This window comes from Plasmodium yoelii, assembly GCF_900002385.2.
Source record: "Plasmodium yoelii strain 17X genome assembly, chromosome: 9".
Classification (NCBI taxonomy): Eukaryota; Apicomplexa; class Aconoidasida; order Haemosporida; family Plasmodiidae; genus Plasmodium; species Plasmodium yoelii.
In genome coordinates, this window is record NC_036181.2 from 480,428 (window position 1) to 507,141 (window position 26,714).

The 26,714-nt window shown below is 21.2% G+C and overlaps 8 protein-coding genes across 8 annotated transcripts; 3 read left to right on the forward strand and 5 right to left on the reverse strand.

Annotated features, from left to right (window-relative positions):
• Positions 1-347: 347 nt before the first annotated feature.
• On the forward strand, positions 348-4,970 carry PY17X_0909800 (conserved Plasmodium protein, unknown function; the record flags this gene model as incomplete). Its single annotated transcript, XM_022955931.1, has 1 exon — positions 348-4,970. One exon carries the CDS (start codon positions 348-350, stop codon positions 4,968-4,970), a length of 4,623 nt encoding a protein of 1,540 aa, XP_022812143.1.
• A 390-nt stretch (positions 4,971-5,360) lies between these two features.
• Positions 5,361-10,782, reverse strand: PY17X_0909900 (myosin K, putative; the record flags this gene model as incomplete). The annotated part of the gene is made up of 5 exons (XM_022955932.1): positions 5,361-5,462; positions 5,569-5,640; positions 5,818-6,107; positions 6,207-6,660; positions 6,865-10,782. 5 exons carry the CDS (start codon positions 10,780-10,782, stop codon positions 5,361-5,363), a joined length of 4,836 nt encoding a protein of 1,611 aa, XP_022812144.1.
• Positions 10,783-11,940: 1,158 nt separating this feature from the next.
• On the reverse strand, positions 11,941-12,603 carry PY17X_0910000 (conserved Plasmodium protein, unknown function; the record flags this gene model as incomplete). Its single annotated transcript, XM_022955933.1, has 2 exons — positions 11,941-12,117; positions 12,280-12,603. 2 exons carry the CDS (start codon positions 12,601-12,603, stop codon positions 11,941-11,943), a joined length of 501 nt encoding a protein of 166 aa, XP_022812145.1.
• Positions 12,604-14,189: 1,586 nt separating this feature from the next.
• On the reverse strand, positions 14,190-15,296 carry PY17X_0910100 (P-loop containing nucleoside triphosphate hydrolase, putative; the record flags this gene model as incomplete). The annotated part of the gene is made up of 1 exon (XM_022955934.1): positions 14,190-15,296. One exon carries the CDS (start codon positions 15,294-15,296, stop codon positions 14,190-14,192), a length of 1,107 nt encoding a protein of 368 aa, XP_022812146.1.
• A 1,470-nt stretch (positions 15,297-16,766) lies between these two features.
• Positions 16,767-18,210, forward strand: PY17X_0910200 (conserved Plasmodium protein, unknown function; the record flags this gene model as incomplete). The annotated part of the gene is made up of 2 exons (XM_022955935.1): positions 16,767-16,770; positions 17,174-18,210. 2 exons carry the CDS (start codon positions 16,767-16,769, stop codon positions 18,208-18,210), a joined length of 1,041 nt encoding a protein of 346 aa, XP_022812147.1.
• Positions 18,211-19,889: 1,679 nt separating this feature from the next.
• On the forward strand, positions 19,890-20,681 carry PY17X_0910300 (V-type proton ATPase subunit F, putative; the record flags this gene model as incomplete). The annotated part of the gene is made up of 4 exons (XM_022955936.1): positions 19,890-19,955; positions 20,076-20,157; positions 20,263-20,345; positions 20,523-20,681. 4 exons carry the CDS (start codon positions 19,890-19,892, stop codon positions 20,679-20,681), a joined length of 390 nt encoding a protein of 129 aa, XP_022812148.1.
• A 757-nt stretch (positions 20,682-21,438) lies between these two features.
• PY17X_0910400 (carbonic anhydrase, putative) lies at positions 21,439-23,796 on the reverse strand (the record flags this gene model as incomplete). Its single annotated transcript, XM_721481.3, has 2 exons — positions 21,439-21,902; positions 22,074-23,796. The coding sequence occupies 2 exons, from the start codon at positions 23,794-23,796 to the stop codon at positions 21,439-21,441; spliced, it is 2,187 nt and encodes a 728-aa protein (XP_726574.3).
• Positions 23,797-24,627: 831 nt separating this feature from the next.
• Positions 24,628-25,605, reverse strand: PY17X_0910500 (ER membrane protein complex subunit 8, putative; the record flags this gene model as incomplete). The annotated part of the gene is made up of 4 exons (XM_022955937.1): positions 24,628-24,715; positions 24,876-24,973; positions 25,081-25,281; positions 25,396-25,605. 4 exons carry the CDS (start codon positions 25,603-25,605, stop codon positions 24,628-24,630), a joined length of 597 nt encoding a protein of 198 aa, XP_022812149.1.
• Between the last annotated feature and the right edge of the window lie 1,109 nt (positions 25,606-26,714).

Consider the following 26,714-nt stretch of genomic DNA (forward strand, 5'->3'; position numbering starts at 1 on the left):
AACGAAAAAAAAATAAAAAAAACATAAAACTTAAAAATATATAATAAGAAAAAGCTAATCATTCAATTCAGCAAATTAATTTGACAGAATTTCTTATGATCAGTGTGAAAACAATAAAACTAGAAATATTGAAATATATTTAATTAGGAAAATTAACAAATATATTAAAAGAGATATTAAAAAAGATATTAAAAAATATAATTGCTCGAAATTCTCACACAGATTGAACAAAAAATATATAAACATTCAACAACCACAACATAAATATTTGTTTGTAAAAATAACCCTAGTAGTATTTAAAAAAAAATTACACAAAAACATATAAATAGATAACTAATCCTATATACATGGATATAGATCAACTAGACAATTCTCAAAACGAAACTAACAATGGGTATTCACCAATTTCATATAAAAAAAAAAAAAAAAACTGTATAAAGAAATATCATTTAAAATTAAGCACTGTGAATTCCATAACTTTTTTTAGAAGAACAAAATTAAAAAAAAAAATTAGATCTCTCATTAAAATGGGAGAAATGAAGATTAAGACGGTAAAAAAACAAAGTGAAGATAATAATAAAAACTTTATTAATACCATAAAAGAAAATCTAAACAAGAATCCTGAACAAAAATTGCATAATATGCAGAACGAAAATATAATTTCCATTAATAATAAAGATACAAATACAGAAAAAAAAAATTATTATGAACATGTAAATAAAACACCTATTGATTTTGACATAATCGATTCATATATAAATAATAGTTATGATGATTTTCTAATCGATGATTATGAAACTTCATATTCCGATAATTGTTCTATTAAGGAATCAATTAAAGAATTGATAAATAATTGTAATAATATATTTAATAATAACTTGGAAAATAAAATTACTTGTAATTTTTCAGAAGACATTGATTTAAAAGATCCAAAATTTATTGCAGAAAATTTAACAAATGAAGAGATTGTAAAACATGGGGATTCTAATTATATTGATAATTCTATAGATGATGAGAATATAGATGTAGCCTTGAATATTGCCATTGAAAATAATGGATATAGTCCATTATCTTATCAAACTAGTGATTGTAAAAAAGTTAACACTTTAAATGATTATAACATATTAAATGAATATAAAGACAACATAATTTTTACCAAAAAGAGTAAAAATTATTATCCTAATTGTAATACATCAATTTATGTGGAAAATCCATTTTCTGAATTATGTAATAATTATTTAAATGAAAAAGAAATAAATACTTCCATTTTAGATGCACAATTAAATAATACTAGAAAAAATGTCGATAAGCATTTTAGCAAAATAAAATGTAATAAAAAAAAAATGGCGAAAGCACATTTAACTTCGTATACAAGCTTCAATTTATATACTCAAAAAAATTTATGTCATTTATTATTAAATAATGTAATTATAAAAAATCGAATACAAATAAAGTCCAATAAGGAAAATAGTGATCCTGCTTTTTATTTTAGGATTACGAAAAAGAACATGCCAATTTTGCATACAAGAATAATGTGTGGGAAAAAAGAAAAAAATAAATCAAAACAAACAAAAATAAATTATTATGCCAATAAACATTTTAATCGATTTGATCTGTCTAATGTCGAAAATTATTCCGATGAAAAAGTAGAAAAAGTAAAATGTAATACTTTCAAAAATTTAAAACTTGAAAATAATAAAAATGGTAATATTTCTAATGAGCATAAAATGGTTAAACACAAAAAAGAAATTATAAATCACCAAAATACCACGAAAAGTTCTTTAAAAACTAGTGAAAATATAATAGATATTTTGTATGAAAATGAAAAATTAGATAATGATAGTGTTTTTAAAATTGAAACCAACATTCGTAATGATACTTGTTTTTATAACAGCGATAATAATAGAGGTAGTAGTAAACAGAAAAGTGTGAATGAAGATGTTGGTAATTTTGAAAAACAGAAAAGTGTGAATGAGGATGTTAGTAATTTTGAAAGACAGAAAATAGAAGTTTCTAAGGACAAAAATAATAAAGCCCAAAATAAATCAAACATAGAAATTATTTTAAAAAAAGTAAAACTAAAAAAATGCAAAAATATGATATACATATATTTTTATGGAGAAAATAATTTTAAAATTTGTAAATTTAAAATCGAACCTGATATAGTAAAAAGAAGCTGTAAAATGTTTAAAAATATAGATGTGTCTAAAAAAAATAAATGTATTTTTACTATTAAAAAAGATAGAATACTAAAAAGATTTATAAAAATTTCGTTATCAAATAGTAACAATTTTGTAAACAATAAAAATGATAATAACAAAATTATTCCAAACTTGAATTTTCAGAATAATACCATATGTGAAATAACTGACAAAATATTTAATGTATCAAACTTTTTAATTCTTTTTACATTAATAAAAATAAAATCTAAAATTTATATATTTGTAAATGAAATTAATAATATAAAAATAAAAATAAATGAAATAATTAAACATATTGATAAAAATATAAATGAAATATCTAATATTATTACTAATTTGAAGAATGTAGATAATATTAAAAATACATCAGAAAATATTAAGCTAATAAACTTAATGGTTATCTTTCTAAAAATTACAAATATTTATAGTAGTGCTTCAGAAAAAGTAAGATCACAATATAATGATTTTACTTCTATTCAATACAATCATGAAATAATTCACAGTTATATTTTTTTTATCAAAAAATTTGATAAGTATATAATTACTAGTGTTGTGGATATACAAAAATTTTATACTAAAATTAAGGAAGTGATGAAAATAAAGCAAAAGGAAAAAGAAAAAAAGACAAATTTAAATGAAAATATATCTATAAAACAAAATGATAAATTTATTCTTTCTTCCTTTTATAGTGATCTGATACAGTGTTTAATTACCCACTATCAGAAAATATCAATTTTTAGAAAAATATTAGACATATATTTAATAGAATTAAAAAATTTCAAAAAGTACCAAAAGGAATATATATATAATAAACTTCATTTTATAACTAACTCAAAATGTTCATATAATCTTCTTCTTTTTTCATTTGTAATAAAATGTAAATGGTTATCAGAAATAAGTATAAGAGATATATGCAACAATTTTAACCTCAATAAGTTTGATAAGGAAAAAAAACAATATTTTTATTTTCTAAGTAAAAAAATAAAAATGAAAATTTTAAATAAATTTAAAGAAAATAACAAGAATGATGCATATAATAAGTTAAAAGAAACACAATTTCAGGAATCCTTAGATATATTTATGAACAATTCAACAAATAATTCGATTAATTCTTCTTTTATAAATACATGTGAACAATCATTGGATATCGAAAATATGAGTGACTTGTTCAAAACAAATGAAACATTAGATTTTGTAAAAAATGTGCGAAAATTTTTAGAAAGAAAAAATGGGATATGCAAAAAAAGTAAAAAAATAATAAGAATGGACAAATATAAAGATATAAAAAAAAATGATACATTATCTTTACTCAAAGAAAAAAAACATGAACCTACAGAAAAAAGTAAAAACAATGATAAGGATTCTACAATATTGAAATTTAAAAAAGAATTATCATTAAATCAAATAAAAATATTTAAAAAACAGATAAAACCAAAGAATAAAAACATTACAAATATGAACAAATTAAAAATAAACAAAAATTATTTGTTAACTAGCCAGTTAAATGGATGTAATATTAAGGACGATTGTAAAGATAAGACAGAAGAAGATAAAAAGGAAAATGACAAACCCCAAAATAATAGCAATAATAGCAATATAGAGGAAAACTTTCTAAAGGATTATAATGATAGACCTATCAGTTATGAAGAAATAAAAATGAGCTCTAATTTATCAGAGAAAGCCAAGCTTCCAAAATTTGTACAAAATAATAAAAAGGATAAAATAAAAATTGTTGAAAATATTAAAAACATAAAAAAAATAGAAAAAAAATACAAACACATGCAAGAAGCTAAAAATAAAGAAAATTTCAAAATAACCTTAAATGAGTTAAGGTTAAAAAAAATCACAAAAAGAAATAACATCAAACTTTTAAAATCGAGGTTATTAAAAAACAAAAAAACAATCAATGTGTCACTTTGTGATATGAAAAATGATACTATAGACAATATTTCAGTTAATTTAAAAATAAATAAAAAAAATATAAATCATGAAACACGTTCAAAAAAAAATTCTAAATCTAATATTACCAAGATTGTGAAATATACACATTTACACGAAGTTAACAATTCCAAAGTTAGTAATTATGATGATAAAATAAAACCTTCAAATTGTGAAAATATAAAACAATCATTTAATGGAATAATTAAAAATAATTCCATTGATAAACAGCCAAACAAATTGAATATGCCTTTAAGAAATAAGGGAAGGAAAAATAGTCACATATTTTTGAATAAATACGAAAAAGACGATATCATGAATAAAAATGTGAACAATTCAGAACAAATTAAGCAATATTCAAAATCTGAGAAAATAAACTCAGAAATTATGCATATAATTAATGAATCAAATCGTGGAATACAAAAAGTTAATAATAAATATATTTATATGGAAAAAAATTATAATAAAAATGTAGAGAATGACATCAAATTATTAGAAAATTCAATATATTCCAATGTCTTTTATGATAAAATAAATGAACCAAATTTTTCAGAAAATAATTTTTTTTTTATAACCCAAATGGATAATACCGATAAAAAAATAAAGCCCAGTAGAAACAACTATAATACAATTGTTTCCTCACAAACAAGTTGTATTATAAATTCAAAAAATAAGAATACGGAATCACTGAAAAATAATAATCTTGAGCCTAACAAAATTATTAAATATAAATTATCTGACTACTCTCAAAAAATTAATAAACATGAAAAGGAATTGCATCTTTACAGTTTTAATGGTGCAAAACATGAAAATAAAACTGTGAATATGTAAGAATAAGTTTCGTGAACAAACATAAAAAGAGTTTGGAAATATACTATCACTTAATAATAAAAATATAAATAAGTATATATAAATAAGTATATGTATATATACATGCTTATGGTTTATTTTAGTTATTCATACTTCTAAAAAAAAACTATGATAAAATAAACAATATTTTAATTATTTAATCAAATGCATTTAACAATTTAAAGACAAGCTTTTTTTCATAATTCGAAAAACAATTCTTTTAAATAAAGTAATAAATAAATTCAAAATTAAAGTAAATATAATAAAAAGATTGCAAAATTATATAAATGTATGTAAAGAAAGAAAAATAAATAGAGATTCTTAAGTTCAAAAAAAATATGGATAAATTTTTTATAATTATTTCAGATTTAATTATTTTTCAATTTCTGAGCATTTAAAAACATTCATCTGGATCACTGGAATTTTTGAGTTCAAGTTTTTGTCTAAATATTTGCAGAGCATCAAATAATTTTCCTATAAACAAAATGGAACACAAATATATATATTATTTTGATACAAACCCTTCTACATATTTATTATTTCTGTAGAATTTACAATTTCCAAAAATGCAATTACTTACATGATTTTCATGCATTATATTTGGAGTCGGAATATATGATTCACACACATAAAAATCTTCTGGGATAATCAGCTAAAAAGAGAAAATAACAATAGTATATATATCCATATTATCGTTTAAATTTGAACAAAAAAAAATTAAAACTTTTCTAAATACGATAATGCCGTTCATATTATTCTTTTTTTTTTTTTCTTCTTTTTTTTTCTTCTTTTTTTTTCTTCTTTTTTTTTTTATTTTTTGAATTCTTACTACATCGGTTACGTCGAAATTATACTGCCTTTTTATGGTCTCTTCTTTTTTAGGCTTATGGATACTATATATGTTACTGATATTGCTATAGTTATTTTTTATGTATATAGATTTTTTTTTCCTTTCCTTTTGCTTATTTGTATGATTTTGTTTATATTTTTCAATATATCTATCATATATCGTATTCTTTAAAAGATTAGAAACATTATTTTCAATACCTTTATAACTAGACACAAAAACACTTTTTGTATTATTATAATTATGTGTTTTTATATTAATTTCGAATTTTCCTAAAAAATAAATTTATATATATTTATAATTGAATTTTATTAAATATATATTCTACAAAATTTATATGTAAAAATCAAAAAAAAAATGAACAATTTTACCTGTATTATCAAATTTTATTTTTTCCAATTTCTTTGAGGTGGTATTCTTTAAATTGGTATCAATAATACTGTTACATGTGCTTAAATTACTAAATCTATATTTATTTTTTCCATAAAATTTGATGCCTTTTTTTTTGTTAAAAATATGTTTTTTATCTTCATTTTCTTTGCTCTGTTCATTATTTTGTATATTTCCAACATTCATAAATGGAATATTGGCGGTATAGCTTCTTCTTTCCTTTATTTCTTTTTCTTCATTTTCAATAATATCGTTTTTATTATAAATATTATCATATAGTTGTAAATTATTTTCTATGGATACCCTTTTAGTATCAAAGGTTGTTTTTGCTGGAAAATTGTAACCATATTTTGATGCATCATTTCCTATATCCCAAGTATTTGCTCTTTTAAATGTGTGTTGTTTTTTTGAAGATTTGTTTATATTTTCCAAGATCTGGATCACAAAAAAATAAAATAATAATCATAGTAAATGTTATATTAAAGAAAAGTATATGATTGAAATGGATGAATGTGATGAGAAGTGAGAAGTGAGAAAAGTATCACATTTTCACAAGTTAAGGAAAATGAACTATTAGCCATTGTTATGTCTCGATAAAATAATTATGAAAATATCTGTAGAGTTATTTATTATACTTACCGAAAATGAATGTCTTCTTTTTTTTTCTGAATGAATATATATGAAAGATCCAATTCGATCTGTTTGATCAGATATTTGATTATATACATGCACATTATTTTTTTGGGAATAAATATTTTTTTCTTCGTTTTTTAATTGAGACCCATTTAAACAATAATCTATATATTTCTTTTTCATATACATTTTAAAAGCACGTTGTATTTTAATAATAGAATTAATCACATATTTATAATCTGATTTAATTATATACATTAACCAATATTTTCGTATAATATTAGAAGCTTTGATTCTTTTTTGATAATATTTTCTGAATATATAATAATCTTGTATAAATCGTATAGTTCTTTTGATATTTATATATTTTTTTCGGCATATATATTTTCTATAATTTTTTTGTATAATAATAGTTGATTTTTTTAATTCTAAAAAATAGATTCTTTGTTTGTAGACATTGAAATAATATATAAGAATTTTTTTAATATTTTTTTTTTGTTCTTTAAAAAGATAATTATTATACATTTGTAAACCATTATTCATTAGCATTTTCCATCTTTGCTTTTTAAATAAAATTTTAAATCGACATCCAAATAAGACAAAATTTAATAATCTTCTTTTTCTTCTAGCTAGCCAAAATTTGTAAACACATTCTATAAATTTTTTTTTTTTTTTTTCATTTTTATTTAATAATATTTCATTTATAAGAGATAAAACTCCAAAACGAAAAAATATTTTGGTTTTTCCAAATGTATATTCGTTATAATTTATTTGTAAAAATTTTAAAACAAGTTCACAAAACATTTTAGGGGTTAAAAATGTTTTCATATCTTCTTGTAATATTTTATTATAAGTTTTCCAAATATCATCATATAAAACACGACATGGATATCCTTTTTTCATTAAATTTAGAATATCAATCATTCCACTCATAACTAATTGATTAAGTACTAAATTTTTGTTAAAATATTTTGCTGCTTTTTCTTCATTTGGTTTTATACATCTAATAAATTTAGAACATGTTAAATCTAATTTATTAGTTAATATTTCTAGCTGTTTTTTAAATGAAGAAAAAATTGATTTTACTTTATTTCTATATAAATTATTTATCTCATTATGTACACCAGAATTCCATTTTTGGTCTGATTCATGTTCACATACAATTTCTTTAACAGATAGTTTTCGTCTTTTTAATTTTTCTTGATTTTTATTATCAGAAATATTATTAGTTTCTTTTTCTTCTTTATTTTCATTATTCCATATTTTATCATTGTTAAATTTATCATATCGTTTTTTTTTCAACAAATTTATACTAATAAAACTGTTACAGTTAGACAAAAATTCTTCAATATCATTAGTAAGTATATCTACATTTTTATTAAAAAAATCATTAGAATCATATAAAACATTACCAGCATAATGACAAATTATAAAAGAATTTTTTGAATCTTTATAATTTTTTATTGTATATTTATATTTAGATGAATTGATAACATGCTTATTTAATTTTTCAAAAAATACATTTTTATTATTTTCTTCATCTGATTTATTAGATGTAAATAATAATGCTAAATCTTCTAGTATTGTATAAATACTTATATTTTTATTATCTCCTATTAATGATATAACATTACTATTATCACTATATTTAACTTTTCCTATAGATAAATTTTCTTCATAATGTATTTTATGTTCATTATATATTATTTGTTTCAAAAAAAATGAGTGTAATATTTCGTTAGCATAATTTATACATAATTGTTCGAATCCATTTATCCCTTCTAAGGAAAAATTTTCAAATCCATAAATGTCTAATATTCCTATAAAATATTTATTATTATTTTTTTCAGTATCATCATTATAATTCTCATTTTCTATAATATTTTTTTTTTTTTTTACTAAACACATTTTTTGGTGTTTTCTTTTTTTAAAATTTTGATCATTTTCTTCCTCTTCTTTTTCGTCATCTTCCCATTCTTCAAAATTTTGTTTAACATTTAATGAATCATTAACTCTCAATATTACATATTCAAACAAAAGCTGATATAAAGCTTTTGATATAACATCACGATTATATATAGCTTGTTGATATGTATAATTTTTTTGAGTTTCTCTAACTTTTTTTATAGTTAAAATTTCTAGGATCTTTCGAGTATTATTACCTGACCCATCTTGATTTATTCCTAAAAGTATATTCAACTGTTCACATAAATTCATATTTTTTATTTTTAATGGTTTTTCTCCTTCTTCATTTTTGTCTTCAATAAAATCGATATTTCCCAACAATAAAATACATATTAATGTTTTATAAATTTCATTTTGCTCATTTTCCAAAACTCCAATAGTTCTAAAACATTTCATAATAACATTTAGATCATATGGACATTTCTTATAATCATCGTCTATACCATAATTTATATTTTCCAAATTGTTTGTTCGATTTTTTTCATATTTATTTTTTTCCGTTTCTTCTGTATTATTATTTGAAAACTCTGTCTTTTTCCTTTTATTTCGTGTTTTTTTATTTTTTTCATTTTTCATAATTTTAATATGTTCTGAATCATCTTGAGTGTCTTCTCCACCTTCTTCGAAATTTTTCTTAGTATCATTTTCATTTCCATTTTCATTTTCACTTTCATTATTATCACTAAGTTTGTTTTTATCTTTTAAGTAGTTATACTTGTGCCAAGGAAGCAAATTAAATTTTTCAGCTATATTTTTATTTTGACATAATGCATAAAAAATGTGATAATTTCCTTCTCCACATGGAACATTAACAACTCGCGATTTTGCAAGTAAATATGTTTCAATAGATGCTGAACATAATATTCCATTTTCATCATAATTTAGTTTCATAAGTTTTCCAAATCTACTACTATTATCATTTTTTATTGTTTTAGCATTTCCAAATGATTCTAATAATGGATTGCTATTTTGTATTTTTTCTTCATAAGATGATATATATTGTGAATTTTCTGTATAATTATTTTTTTCTCCCATAATAGTTTTTTTGTGAGTTTGATTTTCCATTTGGTTATTCAATGTATTATCATTACCATCATTTGTTTTTTTTATATGATCAAATTTATTAAAATAACTATTTTTGTTTATCTCATTTTTAAATTCATTAACACTGTTGTCATATATTTCTTCTATATTTTCTTCATTATTGTATCGTGTTTTTCCATTATTATTATAGTATTTTTTTTGCTTTTTATTTATTATTTTTTTTCTTACATCTTTATTACAAGAGCTCAAATAAGTTAGATATTTTAGAACCTGCTTTGAGGATTCAGTTTTACCAGACCCACTTTCTCCACTAATAATTATAGATTGACTTATTTGATCTTTCATTAAACAATTATAAGCATCATTTGCAATAGAAAAGGGGTGGGGAATAGAAAATAAATTATTTTCATTTCTTACTTTGTTCATATAATTATCATCATAAATTTTAAAATTTGTATAAGGATTTATTGATAATAATATATAACCTATATATGTATAAATGCAATTTCTATTTTCTTCACTCATATATGCATTATTATATCTTTGATAAATATTTTCTAATACATTTGGAGGATTTAAATATATTAATTCTGTATTGTCTTTACACCCAAAATTTGTATCAATTGGTAATAGATATTTGACATTCTCTATTATCTCATAATTTATATTATTTTTTAAGGTTTCATAATTATCATCTACATATATATATATTTCCACTTCTTTATTTGAAACAAATCTATTTACTCTTCCTTTAAAAAAGCAAAAATATGTTTTCCTCTTATTTTTATAATATTCTAATATTTCTCTATATAATCCCACATTTTTATTTTTTATAGAATTCAAATTAACCCATACCCATGAATCCTCGTAAATATAATTTATATCTCTTGATTCTAGCGAATTCTGTTTGTACATTTCTGATTCAATTATTTCGATCCCCCAATAAAAGGCGAAAAATATATTTAAGCTACGGAATCAGAACAGATCTATTCCTTCACAAAAAAATCCTTACTTGAGGTATCAACAAAATAAATATTTTTTCTCAATATTATTACTTAGATTGATGTAGTTTCAATATTTTTTTTACTCTTTATAATATGGTGATTATTTTTATTTATATATATTATACTAATGCCGTTATTATGCGGTTAACTCACACATAACTTTGTCTTTATAGTTTTCTTCCCCCATTTCTGCCTTTATTTTCTTATTATATCTATAATTTATTATTAATAAAGCATTAAAAAGGATTGAGAATAATGTGAAATATATACATATACATACACACATACACACATATATATATAGTACAATTTTAAAATGGAAATTGTAAAAAGACAGGTCTTATGAACATATATTAAAAAAACATGTTTATATATGAATGTATGCCCTATTCTTTCATAAATAAAAATATATTCCCATGTTTTATTCATAATTATAAAAAAAAACAAACATTATAAAAAAAATATCCATACATACTACAAATATTTTATAAAGCACGCTTATCTCATATTTCAAATTATTATTTATAACATCAAAAATGTCTATAACGTGAATTACTAAAAAAAAAATATAAGCACACACTAAGCATACTTATTACCCCTAATCAAATATTGCAAATATGCACATGCATATATATCGCATTTATGCATATATACTAAAAAGTGATATAATTATTTTCCATTACATTCATAATACTTTTTTTTGATTAACTTTATCTTATCGTTTTTAAAATCCTCATATAGATACACACATACTTATATATTTATCTTAATATAGTAGAATAATAAAGCGACATAAGTTCTATTTAAAACGATAAATATTAAAAAATTTAGCACATTTAATGTGCTTCATTTTTTACCTTTTTTTTTTTTTCGAATTTTATAGTATTTTTGTCAATATAATTACACTTTTTATCAATTCACTTTATGTTTATTTTTAGATAATAATAAAGATTAATTAATAACAAAAGAAAAGGCAAAGACAAACATTATATATACAAAACATGTTTAAAAAAAAAAAATTATAATTTTTATATAACGAAAAAAATAAATATATATCTCCTATAAATGATTAACAACAATAAAACTTTTTAATTTTTTTTTTGCTTTTTTCTGCATTTACGGGAGAACATGATAATGGATTTATAAGTCCATATGGATCATAGTATGGGTTCATTGGCATATTCATTCCTCCATAATATTGTGGAATCCCTCCATACATTGAGTTCATTCCATTAAACATTTGATACTTTTAGAAAAAAAAAAATAGAATGAATATATGAGATTCGATTAAAAAATATATAGCCATATATGTAATTTGTCTTTTTTTAATAAAACAAATGGCAATTGTAAAATAATATACATTTATATAACAAAACAATGGCATTATATAATTAATATTTAGTATTACCGGATAATCTGTTGGAAGTCCATGGTTTTGATACATTAAGCTTTGGTTTAAAGCTGCAGTAGCTTGCATGGTTGTTGGATCTATAGGTATTCTCGATTCAGTAGCATCCGGTATTATATATGGAATATTGTTTGCGTCCATAGATCTATCACCTTCATGTGGAATTGTGTAATATCCACTCATAGAAATGGGATTTCCGATATTTTGAGGGGATTCGATATAGTTCCCTTGCGATAAATTAATATTTGTATCTTCTTGATATACATTTTGATCATGCTCAATATTTTGCATGGATTTTATATGTTGTGATTTTGATGTTTCCATTTTTTTTTGTATTATAATAGCTGATTTTTTTTATAAATTAAAATGCAAAATAATGTTTTTATTTTTTTATTTATATATAATTTATGTAAAAATATCAAATTTAAATACTAAAAATAAAAACACACAAAAGTTATATTTTTTATAAAAAAAATAAAATTAAATTAAAAAATTAAGCGCTATATATAATAGAAAAAAAAAATGTATAAAAAAAAAATTTTATTGTAGTTTTTTTTTTTGAAATGTCTATAAAAAACAAAGATTTATTCTGAACAGCAATACTGCAATTGTGTGTGAAGAAAAGAATTATGAACAATATAGTTGCAAACATAGATATATTTTTTTTTTTTCTGACTAGCAAGGTTGAAATTAAAATAGAATTAAAAATTAAAAGTAATGTTTTAAATGTAAAATACAAAATTTTAAAGCAAACTAAAAATAAATGAATTACTTATGATATAATAGTTTTAAAATATAACATATATAATTTGTTAAAACCTAATAATAAAAAGCGAGCTTCCCCCAAATGTAAATTGTCACTAATAATGACATGTACTTAATGTTTCATTAGTATGTCCATAAAATTATTAACACTGATATTTTTGTGCAGGTAAAATAGGATATATAATAAAAATAATTAAATATCCCAATTTGGCTGTTTATATATTTTCAAAATATCTATAAATTCTTGAAATATATATTGTCTTTTTTTCAAGTATTTATATGAAATATAAATAAAATATACTGAATAAGATATAACGAATGAATGGCACTTTCAAATTATTTTTTATATTTTTTTTAGAATTAATATTGCGAATCCTGCGTATATTTTCCTTTTTTATGGTGAAATGTTATGATAAGTGTAATAGGTATTTTCACAATTACAACAAAAATTTTGATGTTTTCCATTATATGTGTATACATTTATTTATCATACTCCTAATATATGCCGAATTTGTGGTAATATATTTTTATACAATTATTCAATTTTAGTTTAATTTATCGCGGTAAATCTTATTATTTTTCCTATTTATTACACTCCGTGTAAATTATAAAAATAATGTATTTTCGTACGTGCAATATAGGTGCATGTAAATAAGTAGTTCATTATGTTTTTGATATAATATAAATATAATGCATGTTTTCTATCCAATAAATAAACCATATAGGAGTATGAACTAAGTTTTAAATAGTGATAATTTCATTCTTTAAGTTATGAAGCCACTTAATTATTTAAGCTAGTTATTTTTACTTTTGAAAATGAGGGAATACACATTATCAATAAAATGTGATTTTAATTTAAAAAAACTATAGCTAGTATTTATATTCTTTCATCAGTATATGCTTTTGAATTAATAATAAACAGGCATTCCAACAATGCCCATATGGTTACATTATATATATGTATACATGGGATATTGCTTATGGATATATATAACTGTGTCTTGTTTTTTGTTCGATGAATATAACTATACTTTAATAAAAAACACAACTAAAAATGTTTGTGTTATTATTTGCAATTTTTTATAAAACCAATAACGCGAGTTTATTTATATATGTACATGTCCACTCCCTTATTCCTTATAATTTCATAGGGGGACAATAGTATGTGAATTAACTATCCTAAAAAAAAACTTTGAATATTGTGTTTTGTTTGGGTTTTTCATTTCAGATGATAGACACATTAAGAAGTTTAAGTTTGAATTATCGTATTTTTTATCAATACATGTAAATTGTTTTTTTTCATTTGGAATTAAAAAAATAAAAAAAGGTTTTTCTATTAAAAAGTTTTTAGTTACAAAATCTTTCTTGCGAAATATGTGTGTTTTAATTATATCATTAAAATTGTGTGGTATTAAAAAATATTCCTTTTTAAAAGTATTTGATTTATTAAATAATACATTATTTTCTTTTCTATTTTCTTTTCTATTTTCTTGATGGATCTTTAGGTTATTTGTGGGGTCAATATTATTTTCATTCATCGACAAATTTATGGTATATTCCATAAACTTATCTTCATTACATAATTTAGTATAAAAAAATAAAAACTTAAACCTTTTCTTTAGGTTTAAAATAAGAGTAAATGCATAATCTAATAGTTCTAATGTATTCCTTTTTACATAATTATTATTTGAAAAAAAATTTATTTTATCATATTTACAAAAGTTCCAAAATGATAATGAATCAATAAATAATGCCCTTATAAAGTTTTTTTTCTCTAATAATTTTTTTAAGCTGTTTAATATAACTAAAAGATGACCTGGATTGAATATAGGGATATAATAAACATTTGAAAAAGACCGTTCTAATAATTCCTTTTTTAATTGATCTTTTTCGTATTTACCATATATGTTGACATTATTATTGTTTATATATTTTTCAAATTTTCTGCTTATCATATCTTCATAATTTTTATAGTTAAAACTTAAATCACAGTCTAAAAAAGCAACCTTACAATTCATTCCTCTAAGTTCATTTACAGCTGAAATGTCAACTAATAATTCTGTTAGCAGTAAAGTTTTACCGCACCCTTCTTTTCCATATATGCATATACTATCCGATTCCTTTAGAGTTCCATCTTTTACACATTTTTTAATTATTTCACAATCCGAAAAACGATATACTTTGGTAGACTCCTCAAATAAATCCAAACAAGTGCAGTCTATTTCGATATTTCGCTTATTCTTTTTTTCCATGGAATTAATTTATTTTATTTTTTAATAGGCATCACTATATTCATATAATGTATATATTTTTTCCAAAAAATATATTATTCCTAAGTATTCATTCTGATATTGTCCTTTGAATATAATACGATCTCACATTTTAATTAATATCATTTAAGTTATAAATATTACCATTTAATTATATTATTTATTTATATTTTTTATGAAATATAAAGTGATAAATAAAATCATGAAAATAGAACATCGAAAAAAAACAAATTGGGCATATAAACTATTATCCCTACATAAACCTAAGATATAGGATGTGGAATTATGTATATAATAAAATTAATAAATTGTTTAATCATTGAATTTAAATCAATACATATATCAAAATATATGTATAAATTATTGCAAACAAGCAAACAAGTATTCGCACAGATATATATCTATTGCACAATAAAAGAACTATTTAAGCAACTTATATACATGAAAATAGGCAAATATAAATAACTTAATAAAAATAATGATAATAATGTAATATATGTGCGTTGTGTTTTAAAAAAAAAAAAAAAGGAAACTCGCAAAGACAATGCTTAAAAAAGGGTTATGCAAATGTGCACATAAATACTTATTTATTTTTTTGTTAATACATAACAGATTATATGTAATATATAATAGCAGTACAAAAAAATAACGCAAAAAATTATCCTCAAAAAAAAACATAGATTGCGTAATAAGAAATAAAAAAAAGAGACTAAAAAAATAATAAATTTAGAAGATAATGTATAAAACAGGATATGCTTTTATTGTTATAAAATACTATATATGTATGATATTATAACTTTGAATAAAATCGAAAAATGGCTATAAATTATCATTTATTATCAAAATTGATTATCAAAAAATAAAGTATCATTATATGCATATATTAATATATATCATAAAAAGTATATTATTACACACGTATATTTAAAAATACAAAATTTTTTTGTTTTTCCCTTTTTCGAAAATTTTAAATTTAAGCAGTTATAATGATAACACGCTAAAGGATTATTAACTTTTTGTAAATAATAAATAAGCTGATATATTTTTCCACTCGTTATTATTTTTATTACTTTATATTTTCCTTCCTGTGCTTTTTATCATTTTTTTTTTATTTTTTAATTATATTATTATTATTATATTTTTTTTTTTTTTTATTTCACACACCACCCTATTTATGATACAATTAATTATAAGCCACATTTTTAAGCATGCCTTCAAAGACGTAAATTGTGATTTCTCCAAATATGCGTATATATTATATGTTTAAGAAATTCAGAAAATTTATATGCGAACAATTTTACATTAATGTAAATTTTATGTAATATATTTTTTTTCACCTTCCTTCATTATACCTATTTTATAGGTCATTTAAAATTAAAGACAATTTTTAATTAGAATTACACGATAACATTTTCCCTTTTTATTATCTTTTAAATATTTATCATTGGGCAAATGGGTAAGCAATTATATTTGTGTGTATGATCATAAGGGAATTTGGTTTTATTTTTTTATATTTCTATAACCTTCATATAATTATAATGTTCTTTACAAAAAAAGTGTATGAAATAATATCTATTTTAAAACTGAACAATAATTTGTGTATCTCTTTATTTTATAATATACACTTGAAAATTATATTTGTCTTAAAAAAATATATATATTGAATAAATCCTGTCCTTTGAAATGTGTACATATGTTATATTTTATTTTTTCGTAACCACACAAAAATTTGCCATAAACCATAATACATAAATATATGTGTTTCTATCTCTATATTATAAATATATATATATATATTCACCTTATCAAATTCAGTATAATATTAATTTGTACATTAATTTATTAAACTAAATATACAGATGTCCCTAACGAGATCGAAAAAATTAAGGAAATACTTGACAAAATATTACCAGAAAGAGATTTAAATATTGTGACTATAAAAAGTGTTCGAAAAGATGTTGCAGATTATCTAAATGTTGATGAATCATATTTTACAGACAATAAGGAAAAAAAAACAATATTAAAAGATATATTAAAAGATAAACTATTAAAATTATATAATGAACAACAAGGGAAAAAAGAACAAGAGGATGATAAAAGTACGAAAACTGAAAGTAGCAAAGAAAATGAAGATGGATACAAAAAAAAAAAATATAATCAAAGTAATAAATCAATAAAATCAGATTCAAAAAATAACAAAAAAAGAAAAATGAATAGTGATGATTTTAATACTCCATCATCCAAAAATATAAAAAAAGACAAAAAAGAAAAAAAAAGTGGAAGTAAAAAATATGATAATAGTGATAATGATAATGATGAATTGAAACCAAAAAGTCGAAAAAAATCAAGTGGAAATATTACAGAAAAAAATATACACACAATTAAAAAAGAAAAGTTACGTAAAATTGTATTGGACTTAAAAATTGGACCAACTATTTTTAAAGACTTAAATAAAGAAAATGACGAAGAATATAATAAAAAATTAGAAGAAAAAATTATTGCCTTTTGTGAAAAAAAAAATATATGTTCAGAAACAAATAGATTGCCAAATCCTTCTGAAATACAAGAATATGCAAAACAACTTAAATTAAAACAAGAATTAGACGGAATTGATTTATCTAACATTTTAGATTCAAGTACAAGGTCAAGAAGAAGAACACCAAATATTTATGTCTCAAAAATTATTGATGGTTCTGAAGAAGATGAAGAAGAAGATGGGGAAGACGATGACGAAGATGACGAAGAGGATGATGAAGAAGAGAATGAAGAGGAACATGAAGAGGAAAATGAAGAGGAACATGAAGAAGAAGATGATGATGGTGATGATGATGATGATGATGAAGATGATGATGATGAAGAGGAAGAAGAAGATGGCGATGACGATGACGATGACTAGCTAAAGAACAAACTTTTTTATTTATATACCTATTGTTTTTTATTATTTGGATTATTTTTTCCTTTTTTTAATAATATTTTGGCTTTTTTTTTCTACACACTAATTATGTTTGCATGTTTTAAAAAATGATTCTTAATATTTTATTCATTTTATTATTTCTATGGCGTACATGTATTTTATCATTTTTTTTTTCTTTTGATAATACTTATTATGATGATATTTACAAGTAACTAGTGTTGGTATATATTTTTTGTTGAAATGGAAAGCATATTATATATATATCCATATATATATATATACATATTGGGTAATATTATTTCTTTTTTATAGTATAAAAAAATAGAAAAATCGAAGAAAAAATATATACACTATATGTTATCATATTTTTTTGTGTCCTTGAATTTTTCCACTTGACATGTATATATCACCTCCTTAAAGTAAACACGTTTGAGGGGACTAACAAAATGCAAAAAAACTTTTTTAAATATGTTATCAAATAAGCTTCATATGTATTATAGCCCCCCAAAAAATATTATAGCATTATAAACATAATAGCTGTTTCACTTTTATTACACAAGTTTCTTTTTTATTAATATGTATTGGTTGTGTTATTATTTCGCTAAACTACTCATTTATTTAGCTATTATTTATTTAGCTATCATTTATTTAGCTATCATTTATTTAGCTATTATTTATTTGGCTATTATTTATTTGACTATTATTTATTTAGCTATTATTTATTTAGTTGTTATTTATTGCTATATACTTTCATATGTACATAATTTTTTTTTAATCAATCATATATAATTCCACTTTTCCCAATTAATTTTTTTTGCCAATTTTCCAAAACAAGCTTAAAATTCAATATCCCAATTATTTTTCCTTAAGAACAATTTTCACAAAAATAGTTTAAGTGCATAAAATTGGTAAAGGAATTGTAATAAATATATGATATAATTTTTATATACTTTTGTATGTATGCATGTATATTATACTATAAATTAAATACAAGGACGCTGAAATATTTTTAGTACATAATATATATAACACGAATATATAAAATATATTTATAATGTTGTATTTCCCAAGAAAAAAGGATATTAATCTCATTTTATTTTGCACGTTTTTTTAATATAACATATAATTTTTTAAATTTATTTATTCTTTTTAATTTATTATACTTTTAATTTTCCATTAATTTTTTTGCTTTTACACAAAATTATAAATTTTATCACATACACTTTATATTAAGATTTATTAAAAAAATATATATAAGAAAAATTTAACAAATTGCGCGTGAATAAAATAAGTAAATTATGAAAAATTGAATATTTTTTTCATCACTTTCAAAATCTACTTATTATTCATTTATATTATAAAATACGAAAAAAGTGAAAAAAATATATGGAATAATAGAAGATATAATAAAATTATATAGGAAATGAGAAATGGGAGAAATAACAATAAAATAACAATAGAAATACCAAAGTAATGATAATTATTTTGAAGATCTTTTTATTTAATTTATTTCTATTGAAATATTTTATATATATTTTATACTCCCTTTAAAAAAGGAAAAAATATACCTTTTAATTTGTATATTATAAATAAATAAATATATATATATATATATATATATATATGCCATGCATATATAAATAGTAACATTTTATTATATAATGACATCTAGAAGACATAAACTGTTCAATGAAACTGATTTGAAAATATATATTATAGGGGATGAAGTAATAGCAGATAAAATAAACCAATAAATTTTTGATATATGATTCTATCAATAAATGTTTATATGATGTTACATGCACAAACTATTATATATGCACACATACATATTTATATTTTTTCAGGACTCTGTTGTTGGTTTTTTGCTAGCTGGAATTGGGTTTCGAGATGGACTTGGAAAAAAAAATTTTTTCATTGTAAATTCAAGTAATAAAATAGTAGTAAATATCGTATACCTACCATTTAATCTGACTAAGAAAATCACAAAATCACACTTTTTTTTTTTTTTTTTTTTTTTTCTTTTTTTTTAAGAAACGAGTAAATCCGAAATTGAGGAAGTTTTCAAAGAATACACATCGAAAAGTGATTGTGGAGTTATATTAATGAACCAACAAGTAATATTTTATAAAAATAAAAATAATAATATATTACCAATTATATAACACCCGTAAAGCTTTATATATACACAAATGTGTGGGGCTCTATAAGAAGATGTATTGTATACATGTTGAATCCACAGTTATAGATAATATATACATTTCCTTTTCTCCTTACTCATATTTTCTATACAGATAGCAGACGAAATAAGACATCTTGTTGATTTACATGATAAAATATTACCCACTGTTTTAGAAATACCATCAAAAGACAAGCCATTTGACCCAAACAAAGATTCGATTATTCAAAGAGTAAAATTATTTTTTGGTGGTGATATTTCAAATATAAAATGAAATCTGGACATATTTTCAATATTACATTTTCTTTTTAATTTGTCACTTTTATTTTTGTTATTTATCTGTATCTGTATATATATATATATATATCTTTCCCTTTGCATTCTCACCACTTACATTTTTAATTTATGCCCATCACTATTTGTTATATTATCTCACCACAAATATATACCTACATAAAAAAATAAAGCCAAAATGGACGTAAGATTAAAGGGAAAAATACTTATAAGTCTTCTTGTTTTGATATATATTTATGTAATGATAAATTTATTTATCCAACCATTTATTATATCAGAATTTTTGATTTCCGTTTTTTTTGTAAACCCATGGAAATTGGTATATATTATAAATTATACATTCGTTTTTTTTTTATCATTTATTCTTTGTTATATTGGGTTTATATTGTTATATTCTTAAATTAATGCAATTATTCAATAAACTAAAAAAAAAAAAAAAAAAAATATAACACATATGTATATGCTTAAATAATTAATGTCTAATTTATATTTCAATTATTACTACTCAAAAAAAATAAATACAAATATAAGGTTATTTATTGGTACAAATTTAAACGTTTTATTGCGAAATATGTTTTTTACCATTTGAAAAAAATAAGAAAATGGTGTGTACTTTTAAGCACCTCAACAAAAAACTAAAAAAATAAAAATAAACCTAAAAACCTATCAAATTAAACACAACAAATGAAAAATAAACAAAAAAGATGAAAATTTGCCTGATCATTCAGCAAAAAAAATTAATAATTTTGTAAAAACATAAAAATTAATAGTAAGAAAATCAAATTGAAATAAATATAATTTCCACTTGATTTAGAATAAGCCAGTTTTATATTTTCAATCACATTTTTATCTTCACTGGTAGTTAAGGCAGATGAAATTAACAGTTGAACTGGAAAACCTTGTATTAAATATACTCTACCATAATTATGTATATTGCCTTGAACATTTTGTAAAGCTCTAAAATTATCATTATCACTAGCATTATAATCTGGTGTTGTTTTTTTTAACATATTGTAAAATTTCAACATGGTTTCTGTTGATATGGGTAATGATTTTTTGGCAACTTTCCAATGAACATTTTCATTGCAATCAGGTGAGGTTGAAGACCCATGATATGCAAAAAATTCCATACTTTTCATATTTAACATCATTAGTAATGAATTTAAATTTAGGGGTTTCTTCAGATTCACTAATTTGGGGTCTATTAAATGGATTGGAAATATAAATTTAAGAAATTTCAAAAATAGGAAAATGAAGAATAAAAAAAAATAAAATAAAAAAAAAACATAAAAAAAATAAAAAAAATCATGATTAGCAATGTCTCCAATTGTTACACTTTTTTATGAAAAATAAATGAAGATATTTTTCTCACCTGAACCAACAGGAACATTTTGAGACGCCTCTAAAATAGTTTTTAAAAATTTTTCCGAAGGAAGTTTTTTAAAATTATTAATTGTAGATTTATCAATTTCAGCACTTGAAAAAGTAATGGAAATAACCTGATATTGATTTTCTCTTTTTGTATTTTTACCATTTTCATCCAATCTAATACTATTATATAATGATTTACTTCGTTTGTTCCTTTTTTTATTTTTTGTATATTGTTGACCTAAATGAGGATTTGATAAGCTATTCATTAAGAATGTTAAAATATATGAATGTTGAATATTTGTTTCATTATTTTTTTTTTTATAATTTTTTTTTTCAAAAACTCCATTCCATTTATTTTCATCATAATCATAAATCTCATTTGTACTGTGATAAATTTGCATTTCTATATGTCTCCTATTTCCAGATCCTTCAAATGTATGTTCACTAGGGGAATGAAAATTAATATGATGTGAATAAAATATTGTTGGTTCATCAGTTGTAAATAAAACACCAAAAGGAATTATTTCATTATTAGATGCTTTTATTTTAAACATATTATTTTGTCTATTTATAATAATTTTATTTATTAAATTTTCATAATAATAAAATATATCACCTTTAAACCATGGTCTATTAAAATTATTCCATGAATATTCATCATTATCATAAAATGCATTTAAATAAAAATCGGATAAGTTTTTTAATTCTCTTTCTTTTAATGTATGCATATGTAAATCTACAGGAGATTGGTATTTTCCATTTTTGCATATTCCTACATTCCAATCCATTCCATGCTTAGCATAATTAAATGATAAATTCTCATTATTTTGAATCATGCCATTTTTTATATTACCTTCTTCGTTTTGTTCATTTTGTTCATATTGCTGATGTTCGTTTTGTTCATATTCATTTTGTTGATGCTCATTTTGTTCATATTCATTTTGTTGATGCTCATTTTGTTCATATTCATTTTGTTGATGCTCATTTTGTTCATATTCATTTTGTTGATGCTCATTTTGTTCATATTCATTTTTCTGATGCTCATTTTGTTCATATTCATTTTGCTGATTTTTCATTTCACCCATGTATTCTTTATTGCCGTCACTTGTATTATCCTCCACGTATTTCGACTGCATATCCTCAAAGTATTTTTTTTTTTCTTTTTCGATATTGTTCATATTTTCGAGATCGTTCATATTTTCGAAATCCGCATATTCATTGGATTCATCAAATGCTCTTTCCTTTCTTTCTTCTGAATTTTTTTCCACCTCATTTTTTAGAGAAAATTCATCCCTTTCATTTTCATTTTGTCTTTCAAATTCTTCGTCATTATAATTGGAGTTATATTCCCAGTTTTTGTCATTTCCATAGTCATTGTCATTATTATCGTCATTATTATTGCCACTATTATTGCCATTATTATTGCCACTATTATTTCCACTATTATTTCCATTGCCATCATTATTGTCATGCCACTCGATATTTCTTTGGATATTTGGATCATCTTTGTGCTCATTTATCTCAATATCCCAATGTCTTACATCTTTATTTATGTCTATATTATCATTTTTTTTTTCTTTAATTTTGTATTCAACTATAGGGTCAGAATTTAAATCATCCGTGATATTATTTGGCAATTCAAATAACATTCGCTCTACATAATTATTATACATTACATTATCACAAAAACATAACACGATTGAAAGAAATATAATGTGTTTCATTTTGCTTATTTTATTTATATAATAGATTGAGTAAAGACTTATCTTTTTCACATTGACAAAACGGTATTATCACATATATGTGTATATATAAATATGTTAATATTTTGATAAAAGAAATATACCATAGATATATTTATATATGTGTTATCCTTTGATATAGTTATTTTTCCATGCTTATTTGATTCTGTTTTATCATGAAACTCATATTTATGTAAATGTTTCGAAAAAATAAAGTAGAATAGAATAAATAACTATCTTTTATTTTGTTCTATTCTGTTCTATTCTGTTATATTATGTTATATTCTATTATATTCTCTCTTATAAAACATATAAAATAAAACAGAAATAAAATATAAATGCATCCTGGTGCATAAGGGACTGTTATATAGGACATGATGGAAAGGTGTTTCCAGATATCGAATAAATTTATTAAATAATTCAAGATATGCTAACTATAAACATGTACAAAAATATTGCATATATACATATATGTATGTGACTAGTCAATACATAGATAGAAAATTTTACAACAGTTCTCTCTAGGATTTAAGACAGGATAAATAAATGGGCTTAATCATTACATAGATAAATAATTAAATAAAAAAAGTTTGAGTTATAAAAAAAATATATTTAATAAAAAGGCAAACATAAAAATTTGTTTATAATTTAAAAAAAATAAATTAATAAAAATTAATTTTTAAATTGAGTATACATATGAATACTTTTATAAATTAATATAATATGTTTGTAATATCAAAGGTATAAATAAAAAAAAAAAAAAAAAAAAAAATATATTATTATAAAGATTTGTTTATTTAATAATCTTAAGATCTAAGAAATATCTTTAAATAAGTTGGGATTCATAAAATCACAATTAATACAATTTAAATGATCATCAAAATCGTGTATATTCAAATATCTGAAAAAGAGGAGAAAAATATGGAGGATATATAAATTGTTTTATTCTACATACAAAGTTGTATATATAAAGGTTGTTAATTTCTATTAAATATTTATAAAATTTAAACATATACACATATAGTTGTATTCTTAAAAAATAATTATAATAAATGTCATACTCATGATTTGAGATACTTTTCCTTAAAAATTCCTTGTTCTTATTAGAAATTGTTATCTTCGCATTTTTTAATTTTCCATTACCATCTTGCATAAATGTCTACAATTTTATAAAAAAATAAAAATATACACAAGAGTGGTATAATATGCCAATATAAAATTACAACATATTGTCATATATTTTTTTCGTGTTCATAAATATGTTACCTTTATACAGTTATCTTCATCATCCTTTAATTTAGAAATTTTGACTAAACATATTAATGCATCGTTATAATTTTTTATTAAGGTATCTGAAATTACATCACATATTTTTATATTACTTATATTATCGTTTTTAGAATCATCAGCACTAATGTGATAATATCCTATGATCCGTTCCCCACTTTCTTTACAATTCTTCTCAATCTATAATTAAGGAAAATTATAATAAATGAATCGAATATCTACTTATTTAAATACATAGACAATATAATAAAATATTTATTTTTTTTTAATAAAAATTTTCATAATTATATTAACCATTGTAAATGCCAAACTTAAAAATGCGAACAAAATATGTGTGTGAAAAAGTGGGATAGTATTACTTATAATACATTTTTTTGTTTCATTTTCAGAATTATAATATTTTCCTATTAATATTCCACACACATCATTATATGAATTTTTCAAAGCATGCATAAAAATTTTTGCATATGCAATATTATCAATTGTTATTTCTGTCCCTGTCATACTTTTTATTATTGTGTTAATATTGTATACTTTGTGGATCTGATAAATATTTTTTTTTTTTTTTTTTTTATTTCAAAAAAAAATTATTCTGTAATGATATGGTCATGTGTAAAATGACAATTTACTTTTATTTATTTAACTTCATATATATTATATATAGGTATGTACATACAAACACATATACATATATATACATACATATATATATACATACATATATACATACATACATATATATAATATATAAATGTTTTCTAATTGTAATGGAGTTATAAATAATCTATGCAATGAAATTCACCCAAATTATATACAATATAAGTAAAGAATAAAAATATCTTTATTCCTTATAATATTTGTCATATTTATTTAATATCGCCATTTCTTCACAAAAAAAAAAAAAAAAGATTAATTATTATTTTCAAAATGTTCTAGATATTACTAAACGTTTAACATCATATTTTATGTTTCTCTAAAATTGAAGCTATAGAATTCCCTTATACTAAAACTTTATTGATTTAAAATTGTTCTGATAAAAAAAAACAAATATTTAATCTTAAAAATAAATTAATATTAAATAATGTTGTGCTTAAAAAAATTGCGTTAAAAAGCTTGTTTGAAATTAATGTTCTATAAACTTATAAGCCACCAGAGAAAAATGCCAAATAAAAAGAAGGAAAAATAATATTATGAAAAAAAAATAATTTTTACAAATTTTCAAAAAATATAAAATAAAAATATAAATAAAATTTGCACAATTTTTAAATTATCAAAATATTGTATATAATTTTAGAAAATGGAAAAAATTTATGGATATTAAAGAATATATAAGAATTTATAATTTTAGGAAAAAGTAACCATATGTACTATGCATATATATTAATCAGAACAATAAACACATGGTTATATTTAGACGCAACCCTACTTGATATTTTTTGTATTTATTTCTACAGAAATACCTTGTTTTATTCATTGTTGAAAAGGCAAAAACAATTCGAATCTGGATAAGTATATGGACTATACACATTTGTATATATCATCAGCATATGTATATCTGACCAGCATATGTACATTTCACCAGATATGTATATCTCACCAGCATATGTACATTT